The sequence below is a fragment of the Ruditapes philippinarum genome, unplaced genomic scaffold (assembly GCF_026571515.1).
Source record: "Ruditapes philippinarum isolate M1 unplaced genomic scaffold, ASM2657151v2 ctg1890_1_1_1_1, whole genome shotgun sequence".
Classification (NCBI taxonomy): domain Eukaryota; kingdom Metazoa; phylum Mollusca; class Bivalvia; order Venerida; family Veneridae; genus Ruditapes; species Ruditapes philippinarum.
This window is the reverse complement of record NW_026858947.1, coordinates 72,867-91,920: the sequence shown is the minus strand read 5'-3', so window position 1 is coordinate 91,920 and position 19,054 is coordinate 72,867. Positions and strand designations below refer to the sequence as shown.

Sequence of the window (19,054 nt, the reverse complement as noted above, 5' to 3'; positions counted from 1 at the left end):
ATATACACATGTACCCATGTGACCAGTGCAGTCCAATGGTAGATGAGACATCCCTGCTTCATTTTTTAATAAATATTTTGAAATCCCCCCCCCCACCAACAAATGAATGGTTTTGTTCAGATTAAATGTGGACAATTCTTTTTAAAATAATTTAGTGCAGAAGGAGTTAAAATAAGATCTTAAATCATTATAGGTATAAGCCCAGATGACCAGCAACATTGCAGTCAAATGCAGATTTTTACTCCTGGTTATTTTTGCTGAACCATGTTCTACATATAATTTACTAAAGAGTGCTTAATAGCTGCTTTTACTGTATCCATGGTTTTTCTCACTAAATTGAGAAGATGCCTTGGCCTTTTTATTTAAAAAAAAAAATATCAAAATTGCTAATTTAGGATGTAAAGAAGCTGGAGTAAGATAAGATTTTTCGGGAAAACTGCATGACTTTAAAGAAAGGAAGAGGCACGGAATTTATGTAAACTTTCAAATAAACATATTTCATGTATCATAGTATCACTTTAAAATCTCATTTTCATAGGTATTTTGCACAACAGATTGATTATAAGCAAATTTTTTTTTCCTCCGGAAGTTTTGGTATTTACATCACACCTCTGATCTAGGTATGACTGAATAATCGAGATCATTTGTTATGGCTGGGCTTCAGACTGTTTATGTACTCTATGCTATTTTTTTTCTTCACCCAGATTACAATCAAATGTTAACTGATAAGGCATGGAGGCAACAGTTAGAAGCTGCAGGAAGCCTCTTATCTAATTGCTTTATCTCCTCGTATAATCTGGATCACTTGGGAGACAGAATGAAAACATCTTCCAGCTGACACAGATCTTGCTGGGTATAAATATCAGAAGTATGTCACCTTCTAATGATTGGTAAAAAACCAAGTAAAAAAACAAAAGTATGACTGTTACAGATAATTATGGGTATAAAAGTCAAAAGTATGTCAAATACACACAATTTTATGCAAATATTATTATATTTAATTCATCTATGAAAAAAAAAAAACACCAAAAAAAAACTAGCAAAAAACTAGTTGTCTCATTATTAATATGCCAATTTAGCTTGTTTTGTTTTTTCTCGGTCAGGTTTGACACTGTTTTAATAATAAGATCATAAAATGGTGGTTTTCCAGCTTCATTGGTGAAGATCCTCCAATGTATATTATTTCAGGCACAACCAGGCTCCTGGAGAAAAACCAACGACCGTATGTAAGCTACATGTAGGCTTCCTGATTTGCTGGATATCTTCCTCACATGAAAGAATCCATAAGGCCGGACCTAATAGGTCCCCAGTGGGATTCGAACCCACAAAAGTGAAAAGCACATGGTTAGAAGTAAAATTGTTAGAAGTAAAGATGATTAGAAGTAAAAATATCTTTAATTTACAATTTTAAGCTAATAGCTCATGAACAACCAAAACTACAAACCTTTCTTTCAGAAAAACACCAGAAAGCTGTTCAAGGGCCAAACCCCACTAGCACTTGACAGAAACAATAAAATTTAAATCCCGCTCTTTTAATTTATCTATAATACATTTTCTACGACCTATATAAATACAATAATAAAATTCGAATTTTCTCAATTCACACCACTTAAATGCTGCCTGTAAAATTTCTATGCTATCAAAAACTGTAACTAAACTTTTATCTGATAAGAGGTAATACTTTTTTTTCAAACTGATTTCATAAAAAAGCTACAATTTCTAGATTTCAGCCATGATAGGCGAGTGTGAAGAACTTGATACTGTTTTTGACAAGGTTTCAAATGTTGGAGAACAAAAAAAATACAGGTTACAAAATAACCCATATCCTCTTTCATTGAACGTAAGGGAACTTGTGACACTTTCTATCAATTTAAAGAAAAACGTTTTTTTTTTACGGGTTCCCTCTATAGGTGAAATAATTTGAAATAAATGGCACCCTTCATGTAAACTGATTTAAAATAAATCACACCTCTTGTTTAAAATGATTTAAAATAAATTGTTATTTAATTTTACTTTATGGTAAAAACTAAAGAGTAAGTAAAACTTTATACAAGTGAATTTTAAATAAATTTAAAGTTTTTGTAATTATTTTTTTTATTTTCAGTAAACATCTTATAATAACTAAAATAAAATATTTTTCGAATAAGTTTTTTTTTTACCTTTATAATATAAGGCTAAAGTTACGTACATACCTTTATCATTTCCATCTATATGGTTGGAATGAACATCCATATTTTCTGGTATGAATTATTAAATAAAATTATCTTAACAACCCACTTTTATATATTTCCCATCTTTTACATACAACATAATTGACTTTCCATTTTCCCCAGTTTTACTTTGCAGTATAGTTCCAAACATGTACATGTAAAAAAAACAGCCACTGTCACTTAGCAACGCAAATCGCAAATCGACAAAATTATCTTTAATATTAATATTTCAACATTTCATGTAATGGACACTGATATTTCTTTCATTACATGTACTCTTGACATTTACAATACATAAATATCCAGGAAACGTGAACCCACAAGTTCTTATCTCTCTGTCTTTTCATTCGGCAATAAAACATTCACTGATAAATTATTAATAATTAAAATGTTTGCAATTCTAATAGAATTTCATGAATATTAGTTCGCAATTCATACAAAATAATGCAGTTTATAAAGCCTCATATTTCTCCAAATGACCTTTATTTATGCAGGCATGGCGTACAAATTTGTAAGTCAAAAACAGCGGTTTGGGATCAAGTTCGCTAAAACAAATCATAATAATATGAAAAATGACATGCATTGTTGAAATTAAATGTTTAATGCCAAGTTTTCCATAAATTTTTAACAGTATTCATGATATGCCAGCATAATTCATTTATTATATTATCAAACTGCAGTCAACTCTTAGCCCATAGGTGGGCGGTCTGATCAGGATCTGCACTGTATGTTATTTAGTACATATCAGAAAATTTCCCCCAAAAAATGATGAATGGTTTTGTCCAGACTGAATGATGGACAAGTCCATTTAAGATAATTAGCGGGAAAAAACATTATCCTCTGCTCATGCACCATAATACATGTATAAAATGCGTCACACCCAAGACTTGAACTTGAAAAACCTCAACCTGAGGCTGGAGCACTCAACACTGAGCTTAAAAAGAGACGCTTTTATATTTCAATAATTTATAGAAAATAATGGTTTTTATGTCAATGTCCATCTAATCGGCCCCTCCGAATAATGTAATAAAGTAATAACCAATCTATCTGCAAGTGACCAGTCCATCTATAACCCCACATGATCTTAGGGGCAAGACACAAATGACCTTTTAAATCAACGTCAAAGATCAAAATTGTCATGGAGAAATTTTGCCCTGCCCAAGGATCAAATCTGTGACCTCTTGATTTCAAACCTAATGCTACCCTATTCATCTATAAGCAGGGGGACCTAATTTCTGATATATTACAACAGCGTAAACATCATACCTGGATCTGCAAGCCTCAACCCAAACCCCCCCCCCCCCCCCCCCCCCCCCCCCTCCCCATCACCACCCAGCCAAAAAAATCCACTGCCACACTGCCACATGAGACACAATTACACAATATTTACACTCATTGCGAATTAAATAACAGAAGGGCATTTCCTTATAATGCATAAAAGAACTTCCTTAGAAGTTTTTACTTTTACTGGGGGGTAATAATTTTTGAAAAACATCTTTGAAAATCCAAACCAACCTAAAAAGAGACACCTCACTTTGAGATTGTTCTTGCCATATTTTATAATGGTTCCACTTTCATTGAACATTTCCTTGCGTAACAGCAAGAACAAACGATAATGTCAAGTTTCTTAATTCAACACCCATAACGCCTACATGCTACAAAATCAATTCAAATCTTCAAAAGGAAAAATAAATCGAACAAACTTTAATAGTTAATACAAAAATAGGCTTTCAAATCAATTACGGAGGTTAAAAGAATTCAGAAAGAAAACACACCATGTATTTTTCCCACAATACACCAGGATCTTCGCTGGCATCAGCTTCAGGACTGCAGATAAGACATCTATCAAATTACATTAAGCAATCAGTGAAAATTATCTTATAAGATAAAACATCTCATAGAATAAATTCCTTTAATAGGTTATACAGCTTATACCACTGTGCATACAAAATTGTTACATAAAATTTTCATCTTAAAATTTGGAGACCCCAGTAATAAAGTCTTTAAGATAAAAGTCAAAGTTCTAATTTCAGCACCATTTAAATAACTCATCAGGATAATTATATACATTGGAGGAGATATTGATAAAATATTTTCTGTACAGAGAAATGCCAACTAATTACATAATTATTATGTGGATTATAGACTACAGATCCATGGTTAAATGCAGGTTCAAAATGTTTACCATTTGACGGCTTGAGTAGCAACAACTTGCCTAAAGATGCCACTAGTGTAGTCAAGTCAGGCTGACTTTATTGTCGACTGCCAGCTTAAGAATTTTTATACATTACCAATTAAAGATTAAAATTAAAAGCACAACATGCATGCAATGGGAATGAAAATCACAGAACAACGCAATTTTTTGTTGTGAAATTTGTAATATTAAAATAAGTGTATAAAAGTAATTGTAATGTTTACAACTTAGTTTATACTAATTTATTTTAGTTTGATTGTGCTGGAAGCTATTAGATTATTGAAACACTGTCAAATCTGTTCCTGGAACCAACCAGTACTAAGCAATGATGGTGAATTTTCTTGCTCATGGAAACAACAGCTTAACTTAAGTGTTAACAACTTGTATGCAAGACCTTAATTTTCTCGGAGGCGCCTATGTGTTGTATGTTATAATATATGATGAAACACCCAAGACATTAATTCATAATAAATGACATCGTATCAATGTCCGGTGACAGTAATGTTATTGATTATACAGGCCTGGTCAACTTGTGTCCATCAGATGACCTTTATATATCAAATTATCATTAATATGTATAAAACATTGCAATTTGTGGGCAAATTATATGAGATGAAAACATCATTTACATTCATTTACCCTACAGGGAGCCGAGAAACATGACTGGTTACTGAAGTTCATACATTATACATTAACTAAACAATTCTGAACCAGTCAAGATTTCAGTTCAACTTAGCCCTGCTGGTGGCTACGAAAGTTGAGAACCGACCTATTCTACATTGTACCAGTGCAGATTAAATTCCACTGGCACATCTGTGCGGTATAACTGATGGCCTGTACTGTTTGCTATTTTTTGAAATTTTCTCTTTAAATTTTTAATGGTTTTATACTGACTGAAAGATGGACAAGTAAATTTTAAATAATTTTATTTAGAGAAGTAAGGGTTTAAAAAAACAACAAATTATTAAGAAGACAACAATATATACATAATAAAATTTACGTTGTATTTAATCATTAACGCTATCATACATAAGGAAACCTATATAAGGTTCCTAAAACGAAGCTTTATGAAAAGTTGGGAGCGGGGATGGGGTGGTGAAGTTGTCGTGGTCTCCATAAAACTACTAAACTGGTTTACAAACATACAGTGCCCTAAAACTGGGCAACAAGGCTCTATAATATATTATCTCATAGTGAACTGTATCAAATAATGTTTGTCCAAATTCTATGACATAAAGAAACCACACCTTATTTTCTGTTAAAAGTATTTTTTTAAAACTGACCAATAGGAATTGCGCATTCTCTTACAATTTTTTAAGAGTATTTATCTGATACATGTACATGTAAATATTAGTCAAAAGGATAATCATATGAACTCCAAACGCCAAACAAACAACCCTGTTTACAATGCAACAGATTTTACTGAATTAACATTACATTTATAAAGAATATGAACATTTTCACAGTTTAAATCATTTAAAAGTTCAGAAAAACAAGCACTAAGAAAACTTCACCTTAAAATTACACTGCAAAGCAACCCACATTAAAAAAACTTTAAACCCATCTAAATAACAGTAAAGATATCAAACACACACAGGTTCTTTGACTGACTATGAAATGAGGTCTTTATGCAATTACCACAAGGCTTCTCTAGGATTGTTCTAAACAATCAACACCAGATAATAGGATGAAGTTCTTTACCTTTGATTTCGCCTTTGATTTTTTGAAGATTCTATGATTTTTCTATGGAATTCCACAGCTAATTATCCTTTCAGCAGGTTAAAGGATTGTGCTAATTTGCTAAATAGATAAGGGAAGGCATCGTGAAATCTCATGTATTTCATGATATCCTGAAGCTTAAAAGGGGCATAATATATATCTCTATAACAGTCTGAACTACGCCCCCAAAACCACAATTACGTACATATCACAGGCCAGTGTTGTATTTAGGATTTTAGCCAAGCCTTGAATCACTCTCATTACTTTAATATTACAACTATTAATGCAGCATTAAAGCAGTTTTGCTATAGATCACTCAAAAATGTTTTTTTGAAGTTTTAAGACTGATATTAATGATATTACATGTATCATCAGCACATGAAAATTATTTAACCTTATTCTTCATCACCCTAAATATAAATATCTTGAAAGGACTTGCCCTCTATCACCCTTAATATCTTAAATGGACTTTCCCATCATTTACTCTGGACATACTGACACAGTCAATTCATCATTTCTTAGGAAATTTTCAAAATATGTCGAGATTGAATGGCAAACGATGCATACCATGACCAAGCAGGCATGGACGTGCAGACTGCTCTTTGTAAAACACATAATAATACAGCTTATGAAACATGATACAAATAGAGATATGAGCCGCGTCATGACAAAACCAACATAGTGGGTTTGCGACCAGTATGGATCAAGACCAGCCTGCGCATCCCCGCAGTCTGATCAGGATCCATGCTGTTCGCTATCAGTTTCTCTACTTGTAATAGGGTTTGTAAGCTAACAGCATGGATCCTGATCAGACTGCGTGGACGCTCAGGCTGGTCTGGATCCATGCTGGTCGCAAACGCATTATGTTGTTTCTGTCATGACGGGGCTCATATATATATGATATATCACCAGTGTTGATCTTTCTGAAGAATTGGACCTGTTACCAAAATGCTAATACCAATGTTCTGCAAAAAAGCATTTCCTCCAAAAAATACTGCTAATTAATTCAAAATGATCTTGCATTTTATTCCAAAATTTATTTCCCCCATCCCCCCTCTGCCAAATTTACCCAATATAACATCTTAACAAATTCCCCATTTGGCAAGTTCAAAGTACTATCTTATTCATTAAAACAAAACACAATATTTTTTTCCCCATGAATCAAAAATACCTCAAATACTCTCTTACTACCAACTAACTGCTTTTAATTATTGTTATGCCAGAAAAGAAGACAGGAAACACTCTATTTCCCCCATGCTTCCCATAGTTTGGAAGCCACCTTCATTGAAGTGCAAAGTTCAAAGAAAAACTTGAAAACCAGGTAAAATTGTAAATATGAATGTTTTCAATACTAGTGAGCTTACTGGAATGTTAACTATGGTTTAATCTGGCAACTGCCTTCAATGTACAACAGAACCATAAATCAACAATCATAATCTATTGGAATTCAAACACTGGAGTTTTGTTTCATAATAATCATTCTTGGCAAAGCTTCCCTCCAGGCCTGCTACCGGGGCTCATAAAAAATAGGTGTGTATGAATTATATATATATACCTTTAAAAAAAATAGGACAGGTGAATAGAGACCTGGGAAATAACTAAAAACTCATTCAAAATTCCACAATTTGTTAAAAAAGAAAGTAATTAAAAAGAATTTTCATATCAAACTATTTTGTAGGTTTTCTTTTTTTTTTATTTCAAACATTAAGAGTGGGAAAAAAACTTAATCAAAAAGTGTGGAAGTATAAGATCAATGATACTTCAAGTTCTTTTGGTGAAATGATAGACATTTTAGTAACTATAAAGGCAAATTATAGGCCCTGAGTATATCTTTTCAGTGATTTGACTTAAGTTATATAATTGAGGCCTATAAAAGGCCTCTTCCCAATCATGCAGTTTTCCCAAAACTCTGAACTTACACCAGCTGTTTCACTTCCCAAACGACAATTTTTTCCTCTTCCCAATTAAGCTACAAAAATCACTGCTTTTCTTTTCTTTAACTTCAGTCGTAACTAAAATGACATCTTTAGTGGATAAATTCACATACACAGAAGGAAATATGACTATTTAAATTACATATATAAAACAGATTCCCACATTTTATGAATGGACCAGAGTAATGGGCCAAACAGAGTAATCCGAGACGGCTACCTTAATGGCTGCAGTATGCTCGACCTACTTTAACAAACAAGACAGTTTTATGAATGAAAAGTATCTAGTTTCAACAACAATTTGTATAGTTCATCTCTAAACATGCAATCTCCTTTAATGTCTATACAAATTTGTCAAGTCTTACCATTCAGATGTATAAGTATATTTTCAATACAGAACACAAACTGTCAAGTTGATTCGTTTATAAACTGAGTTTCTATATATATAAACTTTTAATTAAAAAAGTGTATTTTTTTTCATTTGTTTCAGGGAGTCTGATGCATAAGTGCACATGTGTTCATAATCAATATACTGTTTCAAACTGTCTTTATTTTCATTCAAAAAGTTTAAGAGATATGGGAAACAGATAGATAAGAGGTTGTCAATGTATCTAATGTTCAAACCCTTACAACCTTACCATACCAACCAATTTTTCATCTATTGTATACTTACATGAAACTTTCTGGCAATTATGAATTTATCTACATTTGACTGACTGCACAGATTTAAAAGGCAGCGCTTAAATTTGATGATTTTATAATATAATTTATGTAATCTATACTCCTTCTTTAAATACAGAATTGAGATCCTTATAAATTGTTGCAGGAGCATCAAATATTTTGACCAAATTCCTCTACTGAAAGCAAAGGAACCTTGAAGAAATGTCATGAAAATATTATTTATAATTATATGTTTGACTTAGTGATTTTTTTCATAAAATTGATAATGAATAAACCCCTTTTTCCAATTGATAAAACCATTAAAAATTCTGTATTATATCCTGAAAATTCAACCAAAAGTCAAGATTTTCAGCTTTTAAATGTTAAACATCTATAGAATATACTATGTCATTAAATATGCTAAACTGTCATTGACAAAACAATTAAAAATTCCCAATTATCATTGGGTGACTTAAATTTAAATTTGTCCCTGTCTTTGGCTAGAAGGGTCAACACCATTTCGGTTTATCATATGTCACTAAGTTTGGACCAATATTCGATTAGAAAGAAAACAATTGGATATTTTTAAACATCAACATAAATTTTATGTATCTGACAAATTTCTTCATTATAAAGAAAATATATAATTGTTACTGTTTAACTGTTAGAAAATATAGTCTATTAAACAACAGTATGGAAATGCTTAGGGTAACAAATCATGGCAACCTATGGATATATGCTGAAAATTCCCCCCAAAAACTGAAAATTCCAGGTTTTAAATCATCTATAAAAATTGCTAAACTGTCAACTTTAGAAAATTAGGCATTTATATTGTTTTGGCAAATTAAAAATGTTTGTGCTTGCAAAATATGTGGCATTATGTTATATGTTTTATAACCCCAGTGTATAGCACTGATACATGCGAGGATTACCTGGATTTCTTACCAGTACACCTCTAATTAGGTGGGAAACACTGAAAGTGTCTCTGTTACCCATGATAGAACCCGGGACCTCATGAGTGACAGCCAGTGGTCTAAGTAACTGAAATATCGTGCCATCATACAAATATACAAATCATGTATTTTGCAATATGATCAGAATCCTATGTCATAGCTAAGGTAACAACAGTTTTGCATACTATGTAATGAAGCTACAGCACAGGTAATGCAGACTTTACTGGGTTGGGGGGGGGGGGGGGGGGCTGGTAGGGGCTACTTATGCCAAACCATGCTTTATTATTTACTTTATTTATGACTACATTTATAATTTACAGCAAGCTTTAGTTTAAAAATAAAATGATTTGGGTAAGCAACACTATTTTGTTTTCAAGCAGAATGTTGTGGTAACTGTGTTAGTACCCTCTTGCATTATATTTGAATAATAAGCATAAAACATATTGTTACCTTATAAACAAATAACAAACTTCAAATTAAGTAAATAATATTAAATATAATATGATCGATACTAACAGTAACACAAGCTCTTGATTAGTCACTCAGTCAGTGTGGGAAAATTTAACTTTCATCATTCGTTTCTAGTTTACAAAAAAAAAATATGTCACGATATATTTCATGCAATATGTTATAATAACATTTTAATTGATAGCAAGCTAATACAATAACAAATGTCAGTTCATGAACCTGCGTAAAATGAAAAAAAAAGTTGACCCTAACTCACACAGGAAGTGACAGCGGCCATATTGGTTTTGACACTTGGCTACCACTCCTACTAAAATTTGCTTCAATACACCGCGTGACAAATAGTTAGCAATGTCGTGCATGATGAACAGGAATATCTAAGAGAAAATATTCACCTTTACAATACAAAAACACTTTGCAACCATGTATTCCTGCATTATTCAGATTGTAAACACCGATGATATACCTCGTGTTGACGTTCTGTTATGAAGAAGGTCAAGGTTACAGGTGCGCGCGGAATTAGATTGGGGGAAATTCCAAATTAGAGGTACGATTAGGGGAAAACTTACCTGTGTAAATCGGGCACGAATTTCTCTCTTCCCTCCGGAAGTTATTCATATTGCCAGGAATAGATGTAAATGCTGCAAAATACTTCATGCTAACGCCTTTATCGTCTAAACTGAAAATTAAAAGTATTTACAGATGTAAATAAAATTTATTCGCATAGATTCCCCCATGCATGTATAAGGGCCTTAATCAAATAATTAAAAAAATCATTAAGATATAGGTATAATATTAATAATAATGATTTAAGAAATCAATCAATTTGGCGAATGTTTAGATATGTATAGAAAATAATGATACATGGTACATTTAAAAGCTTTTTTAGTGAAATAAAAGTTGATAAAATAAAGTACGATTTTAAAATATTTTTCGACCCACTATTTCTACTATTAATATGAATGGTATGAATATCATTTAACTATGTGAGTATACCACTTAATAATATGCCCGCAAAAAGATGTTGCCAATGCAATAGCACATCTTAAAAAATCGACTCAAATATGAATGATAAAATAAGTCATTATCAAATTTGGCAATATCATCTCCAGAAATATTGTTTAGTGGGAAACTAGAAAACTAAAAAAAAATATTATCGTTTATTTTTTTTCTTTCAATGAATGTAATACAAAAAAGAAGAAAGAGACAGAAAGAAGGTGTTTAAAGTGAGTCATTTTAATAGTGGACGCTCATCAGGTTTTGGCGCCATTTGTAAATAAACATCTAACCACAAAAATGTATGGAAAATAAAATGAAATTGAAAAAAAAAAATGGGAAAAAATGATTACAAGTCCCAGTTTAAGTTTTACATAATTTTGGAGTATCGAGTTTAAAAACCATCTTAAACTTCTAAAGAGAGACAACTGTTTGTACTACACATTAAGATACTTTTCACGTTTACCTCCCTTGTAACTTATAGCTTTAAAGTTTCCAAGTTGATCAATTAATGCATACAAATATTAATGGTAAGCATACTGGACCGGCAATCCAAAGGCCCTTGGTTCGAAACTTGGCTGCGTCTGGCTGAATTTTCTTGTGACTTTTCTATGTCAACTCACGACCTTCCAAATAACATTATGCTAATATTATCCGTCGTTCCGAAAAGTTCCATCTTCATTATGTGAAATCTAGCACACCAGCACTGGTACCCCTTCATGTACCCCTGCTGCCAAATATTCATTTCCTAAACCTTATATAAATACACACTCTGTTAAAAAAAACTTCAGGGTTTAAAAAAGTCCAGAAATTACCAGGGTGGATACCAAGATAAAAGCAAATAAAGTAATAAAAGTAAAAAGCAGGGTCCAGCCAAAAAAAAAACCTAAGGCTACTAACAAGCCTGTTACAAATAAAATTCCAAAAAATACTTTAAACCGAAAGTAACCTTCTCAACAGGGCCAACAGAAGGTCAGCCATTTTTTAAAGGCCCATATATTGCACCTTTGGTAGGTCATGCCAATAAGGTTAAAGTTCTCATTTGTAACACTTCATGTAAAGGTCTTCTTAATTCCAAAAGCATGGTTTCTTCTATTAGTAAATCTTTTTATTCATCCTTAGTTCCTAAACCAAAACTTCACAGCCTTACAAATTTTAGTTTAAATATTTCCAGTGCTAATGGTTCTTCTGTTCCTTACATTGGCTATATTATTGTTAATATTGGTATACCAAAGGTTAATTGTAACCCTGTTTCTGTGCCATTGTTAGTGGTTCAAAATACCAAGTATTCTTTTTCAGTTCCTCTAATTGTAGGTACCAATGTTTTAAATTTTCTTAAAACTTTGGCCCCTACCTGTCAGGTACCAGCTAAATAAAGTAATGTTTTTACTGTTTTATCTTCTGTAAATTGCCTTCCTGTCAAAAGTCTTAGTAATATCAGTGTTCAAATCCCACCTTTTAAAACCAAAACTGTTCACTATTTAGGGAAAAAAATGTGTAAGCGGCCACATAGCTCAGTCGGTAAAGCCGCGGTACGGTATTCCAAGGGTCCCGGGTTCAAGTCCCGGTCAGGCTGCACATTTTTCTCACCCTGTAACATTTGGCGCCCAACATGGGACCGTAACTGCCTCTAGCTCAAAAATCAATTAGCATTGCTCTGTAGCTTTGTAAAATTCAAAAACAAATTTCAATATTGTGGTAAAGTATGTCACGGTTCAAAACTGTTCACTATTTAAAAAAAAAATGTGTAAGCGGCCAAATAGCTCAGTCAATAAAGCCGCGGTACGGTATTCCAAGGGTCCCGGGTTCAAGTCCCGGTCAGGCTGCACATTTTTCTCACCCTGTAACATTTGGCGCCCAATAACTGTTATTGGCAAGGTTCGCAATGTTTGTCCCCCGTTGGGCGCCAATTGTCACAGGGTGAGAAAAATGTGCAGCCTGACCGGGACTCGAACCCGGGACCCTCGGAATACCGTACCGCGGCTCTACCGACTGAGCTATCCGGCCGCTTACACATCATCTCCCCTAAATAGTGAACAGTTCTGAACCGTGACATAAGGTTAATAATGCACCATTCTTGTGTATAATTAACGTCTGCAGAAGCACTAGCACGCTTATAAAGCCCGAACCCGCAGGCCTTTTGCAATAAATCTGTAATTCCACGTTTTGATATCTGTATTTCGTATGCTTGTGCCATGCCAGAAATTAGAAATGGGCAAGCAGCTATACATTATATAAGTGTCTGTGGGGGGGGGGGGGGTGTATACCCCGCCTCGATAGATGATTTTTTTATTATTGTTTTTAATATGCGTGACTCAGGGTACCATGTAAAACTAGCTTGATGCATCGCACTAGCACGAAAAAAACAAAACGCAGAATTACCGATTTAAACGTATTTTTTTGCGTAAGAATAGCATTAATGCACCTTTTTTATGCTTCTGTAGTAGCCCTCGGACTTATAAAATCCCTTGCCCCTAAGGGCTTCCGCTTTAAATTCGTCATCGTGCTTCTGCAGATGTTAATGGACGAAAAAAGGTGCATTAACCCACCTTTGTCGAACCTAAAATACCGTAGGTTCGAGATCTCTTTGCTAAAATGAAAGTATAGAACCGGAAATTTCAAATAGAAATTTTTTGTATGAGAAAGAAGATGGTTTGGCACAGATAATAGGTATTTCATTAAATAGAAATATCGATGTAACAAAATTGTAATAAAATATATGTAACTGTAACATGATGACCTCAATGTCAAACCTCTTGCTATGATACTGTTTTATTTTGTAATACGAACTTTCAAATCACATGTTTAAGTCACGCAATCATCTAGTTAGTGCACTAATAGGGACACGTAAATAGGGACACGTTATATACATACATCTTACAAAGTAGTGCTCCGAAGCTTATTTTGCTTTTGATTTTCATCATCATCATCATCATCATCATCATCATCATTATCATCATTGTCGTTGTCATTATTATTACTATAATTTATTTATTTATTTATTTATTGTTATTATTATTATTATTATTTTTTTTTATTAATATTATTATTGTTGTTGTTGTTATTATTATTAATTTTGATAGCGTGTTTCTTAACTATATTCAAGTAAGGTTTCCAATTAGTCGGATAGAACAGCATATTTGAAAAATAAAACTTATAAACACTGATTCATTAATTTACATGCTTTTCGGATTTTTATTATCTTATTTTATTCCTTTTATCCGAGGGAATTGGAACAACGTATCAATATAGGAATTTTTATACAAACGGATTGTTTAACTAATTGCGTGCATTATGTGTACAAATTGTTTAGTGTTGTATTTCATTTCAATAACCATTTTGCGATATCTCACTTATAAAATACAGAACATATCTATATCTATCACATCGTGGAAAAAGACGTCTTTAAGCTGTCAACGCTCATCTTTGAAACAAGTGCGACGTTGTCATTTTATACCTATATTATAGTAAAATTTGATATTTTGCCAGTGTTTAGTGTTGACCTTCCCATATAACATATCCAAATCATTTCTAGTCCACTGCATACATCATTGAATATAGAATGGTACAAACAAAAAGTAACATAAACGTGATCTAACAGTTTGCCCAATATTTGCATTTTTTCAAAATTTAATTTAGATAACTTTGTTTGTACACATTTTTATTATTCAAACTTGTTCAATTCTCTTGCCTTTGGATTTGATTTTGAGTTTGAAGTGCATTTTTACAAAACTAAGGATGCTTTTGCACACAAATCGTCTACCAACAAAAAACATTTATTATTATAAACAAACGCATCTATACAATATAAATAAAGCATTATGCCTTTAAAAGCATGTTTTAATCAGTTACACCGATAGTATTAAAATCTTGAAACGCAAGTAAAAAAAAACAAAAACAAAAAAAAAAACATTGGATTTGTTTTTCTCATGAAACCAACTCAGAAAAACTTAAGAAATGTAGGGCGATAACTAAAGTTTTTGGTTAAGGGAATTGGGAGCTTCAATTCATGTATATCACAGGCGACAATAAAGAGAATTGTCTGAATATCATCAGAGATATTAGAAACATGACACTAGTGCGTCAATAGTCTTTTGTATCCAGTTGACAGTTGATCAATCATCTCAGATTGATGTCCCTTCTCCTTCTAAATTAAGCAAATGTAAATCTTTTGTACCAATATTAGGTCAATACCAAGCCAAAATGGCCTTGTGAATTTATTTACAGACAAATATCTGTTTCAAAACTTGGTTATATAGTGGTTTTGTTGTCAATTTTCAAGAGCAAATCTGTTCTATAATATGAAAAAAGCCTTTAGATTTGTTTAATGTCAGGTCTATCCGAAGACGCGCAAATTGGCTTCTGCTTAAAGTCGGTGCGCAAATTGGCTTCTGCTTAAAGTCGGTGCGCAAATTGGCTTCTGCTTAAAGTCGACGCAAGCGTAATGGTAGCATGCATTAAAACCGCCATCCATAAACAAAACTTGCAATACTGTCAGTTTGGCCAAGTTTGATGGCGTTCAAGATTTCAAATATTTTAATCTATGTTTTGTTTTTCAGATTCGTTACAAATATCAACCATTCTATATTCAAGTTTATACATGTAGATAACCGATAAACATTCGAAAGATGCGCAAAAAAAGAAAATGCGTCAGAATCAGTAGTTTAGGACATTATGCTAAATGACATCTTATTATTGTTTTACCATACGAGCTGCAAGTGTGACTAAATGGCTACAGTCTTTTACTGATGAAATGAAACTGACGATGAATATTTATACATTTATCAATCAAACACAGAGACGTGATTGGTTGTCTATCCAGTATCACACACGATCATGTTCCCCTCATTTGTACTTCCTGAACCGTATGTCAGCAGACATAATGATTATTTGTAAAATTGTCTGCTGTCATTCAGTGGTATACCGCCTAATTACACAATATAACAGAAAAAGTAACTGTTCCACCTTTACTGCATGCCAATGCATTTCTTTGTATACAAAGCATTGAATAAACAATCAGTTTGAAATCGAACAAAATATCGTGGAACAGAATGACGTAAATCTGCCTTTGAAATTTACAACCTTAAATATTTGTTTTTCCCATGTGAAACATTGATTTTTGCTGTAAAAAACAACCAGGATACTTTTACAAAGTGTATATGGCACAGCGTTGACTATTTTTGGTACATAGTTTTGAATAACGTTATTCGAAATTAAATTGTATGAAAATTTGTTTGAATAACTCTCCCCCTCAATAAAATGATGAAGCAAGATATGTACCCACCACCGAATATCATTGAATTTGAGAAATACTAAATGAGTTATAAAAAGAATATAATGAACGCACCGACGTCAAAATAATCATTATTTTGAAAGAAAGCACTATACGTTTTAAGTTACAACTGACTCTCAGTAACTCAAACTCGTTAACTCGAAATTCCGCGTATTTCAAAGAATCTTTCAAATACCGTCAAAATACCATCTTTATCAATATATTTGAACTCCGCCTACGACAAATATTGATTTACTGAGACTCTGGTTGTGTCAAAAGGATTTGTTTGCATCTTTTATGAATATTCAATTGATAAACTCAGAGTCAATATTATTTTGTGTCTTTTGCAGAAACTACATAATTTACACGTGGACAAATGTTATAAGAGCACAAAAGGTAAAAAAACAACAACAAGAACGACACAAACAACAAAAATATCAACAACAAAAAAGCAACAATAACAAAAATATGAAAAAAAAAAAAAAAAAAAAAGAAAACAAGAAAAGAAATGCAATATTTATAGCATTTTTCTATTATTCATGAAGGATATATTGACATACCGTATCAGTCTATATCATTAATTATAAAACACCCATGAGAAACATGGACGAGCTGACATATATTTATTATTGTCATTAATAATTGATAACAATGCCTTGTGCAAGAAAATTATCCAAACACTGCTGAGAATTGACAAGTGTCACACAACTGACAAATCTAATACATGTATATTGATTATATAGTAACTTCCGTTATAATTTTGCTACATTCTGCTCGAAGTCAAGAACTTCCGAATTAAGTAAAATGATTAGAAACTATCAAAAAGCTGCTGGAATGAATAAAATCAACGCTGTATTATTCATACCTTGCAAAACGTTGGTCTTTAAATTTACCACAAAAAAAATGTTTATTGAAGCTATTTCATTGTACAGGATCATGAACACTCTATTTTGGTAGAATTGCTGCGGAATATACTGATATACTGTTGTTTATTATGACAAAAAATGATAATTGAAACAGTATTTTTTGAAAAATTTAGGAAAAAGAATTTAAAAAAAAACAAAAAAAAAAACAAAAAAAAAACATCATGACATTGATTTTCATGTAGCTAGTCATCAAAGTAAATGTATTTGAGGTTTTCGCACCAGGGTTTGAAAGGTCAAATTTATTGCAGATATTTCAAGACCTAATTTGTAGAAAGCTCCAGAGAGTTTACATTTTATTTATATATAATTTTCAGCAATAGAATAAATCATAACAATTTCATTGCTTCAAGTTCATCATAAGATGCGCAGCGTAAATTATTCATTATATGGTACATACATTTACAAATTGAAAAGCAATTTTGAGTTATTATCTCAGTTTTAGAAACTTGAGTGCTTTAAGCATGCAGGTACATTCAACATTGATAGCTTTAATCAAATTTCATTGCCATGTATTGCTGTTCTCTTGACATTTATTTGATTTATAAGCATACCTTTATGCTCGTTTGTAGAAACACTATGTATGAAATATGACAAAATTCAAGTTCATGTACGCTTTCTCACTTTGCTGTTGAAATACGTTAACTTTGTTCATATTTCTGATAATAAATGAAATAAAACAAAAACAAACAAAAAAATCACAAAATATTTATAAAAAGCCAATAAAAAACAACAACAACATATTTACAAATGATCGGCAGTATTTAAAAAGATTGTATCTTTTTTTTTTTTTTTTTTTGCTACTTATGTCATTTTATCGGATTAAAGCAAAATTGCTGGATAACTATAGTTCAAATAATCATTGCGTTGTAATTCCAGGAAAAGTGTCATTTTTTTGCAATTGTATTTTTCAACAGATTTCATATTAAATGATTTATTTATTTATTTATTACGAATTCATGCGATCTTCAATGCCTAAAAACACAAAAACAACCAGCTAACGCTTTTTTATGATTTATACAATGCCGATTTATTCAAAATCTTTTTTTCCAGACTTTTGTTGTCTGAAGAACTTTCCTAGAGGCTAACTGTTTTCTAAATACATGTATTGTCGTCTGAATCTGACCATAACACCAATGGTAAACGTAATAATAGATGGCCGGATTAGTTATATTATTAAAAAAAAAATTATCTCTTGTTTTATACTGATAAGTTTTATGGAAAATCAATGAAATATTTAGTGATAAATAAATGTCTTAAAGTTATAACATATATGCTTTAATATACATGTACATTTTTTCATTTTATTCTACTCATAAAACAAAACTGATGAATCGCAAAGAATATGTGTTACAATATCAATTATTTGTAGTTTGACTTCGTGTGTAATTCTTTAAAACCTTCTTTTACCACAACCAAATCTTTACAATCCCTAATATCAAAGTTCTAATTATAAAAAGAGAACCGAAATCGAATAATTTTGAATTTACTATGCCTCAATTCTAAAAAGAATTCGTGTGTACATTAATCTACTTTATTCTCAGTTCGTATATTTTAGAAAAAAAGAAGATTTTATCGACAAATTGTTACCAAAATCTTTGGATTTAGCAAAAGCGATTGAAAAAGAAAACAAACTTTTATATACCCGCCATCCTGAATCTTATCCAGCGTTCAGTTTACAATATCATTTTAGCTGGACATATGATCTTGTCTATCAATCTTTTTCCGAGT

At 32.0% G+C, this 19,054-nt stretch overlaps 1 protein-coding gene across 2 annotated transcripts in view; it reads right to left on the bottom strand.

The window, feature by feature from the left end:
- The window catches only part of LOC132754751 (tyrosine-protein kinase SRK3-like), a gene marked incomplete at its 3' end in the record, with an annotated part of 64,172 nt that overhangs the window by 18,708 nt on the left and 26,410 nt on the right, over positions 1–19,054 (bottom strand). The window contains 1 exon segment of one of the 2 annotated variants that reach the window (XM_060745439.1): positions 10,702–10,811. In XM_060745439.1, coding sequence (XP_060601422.1) covers positions 10,702–10,811 — 110 coding nt within the window. 2 annotated transcript variants of the gene reach the window in all.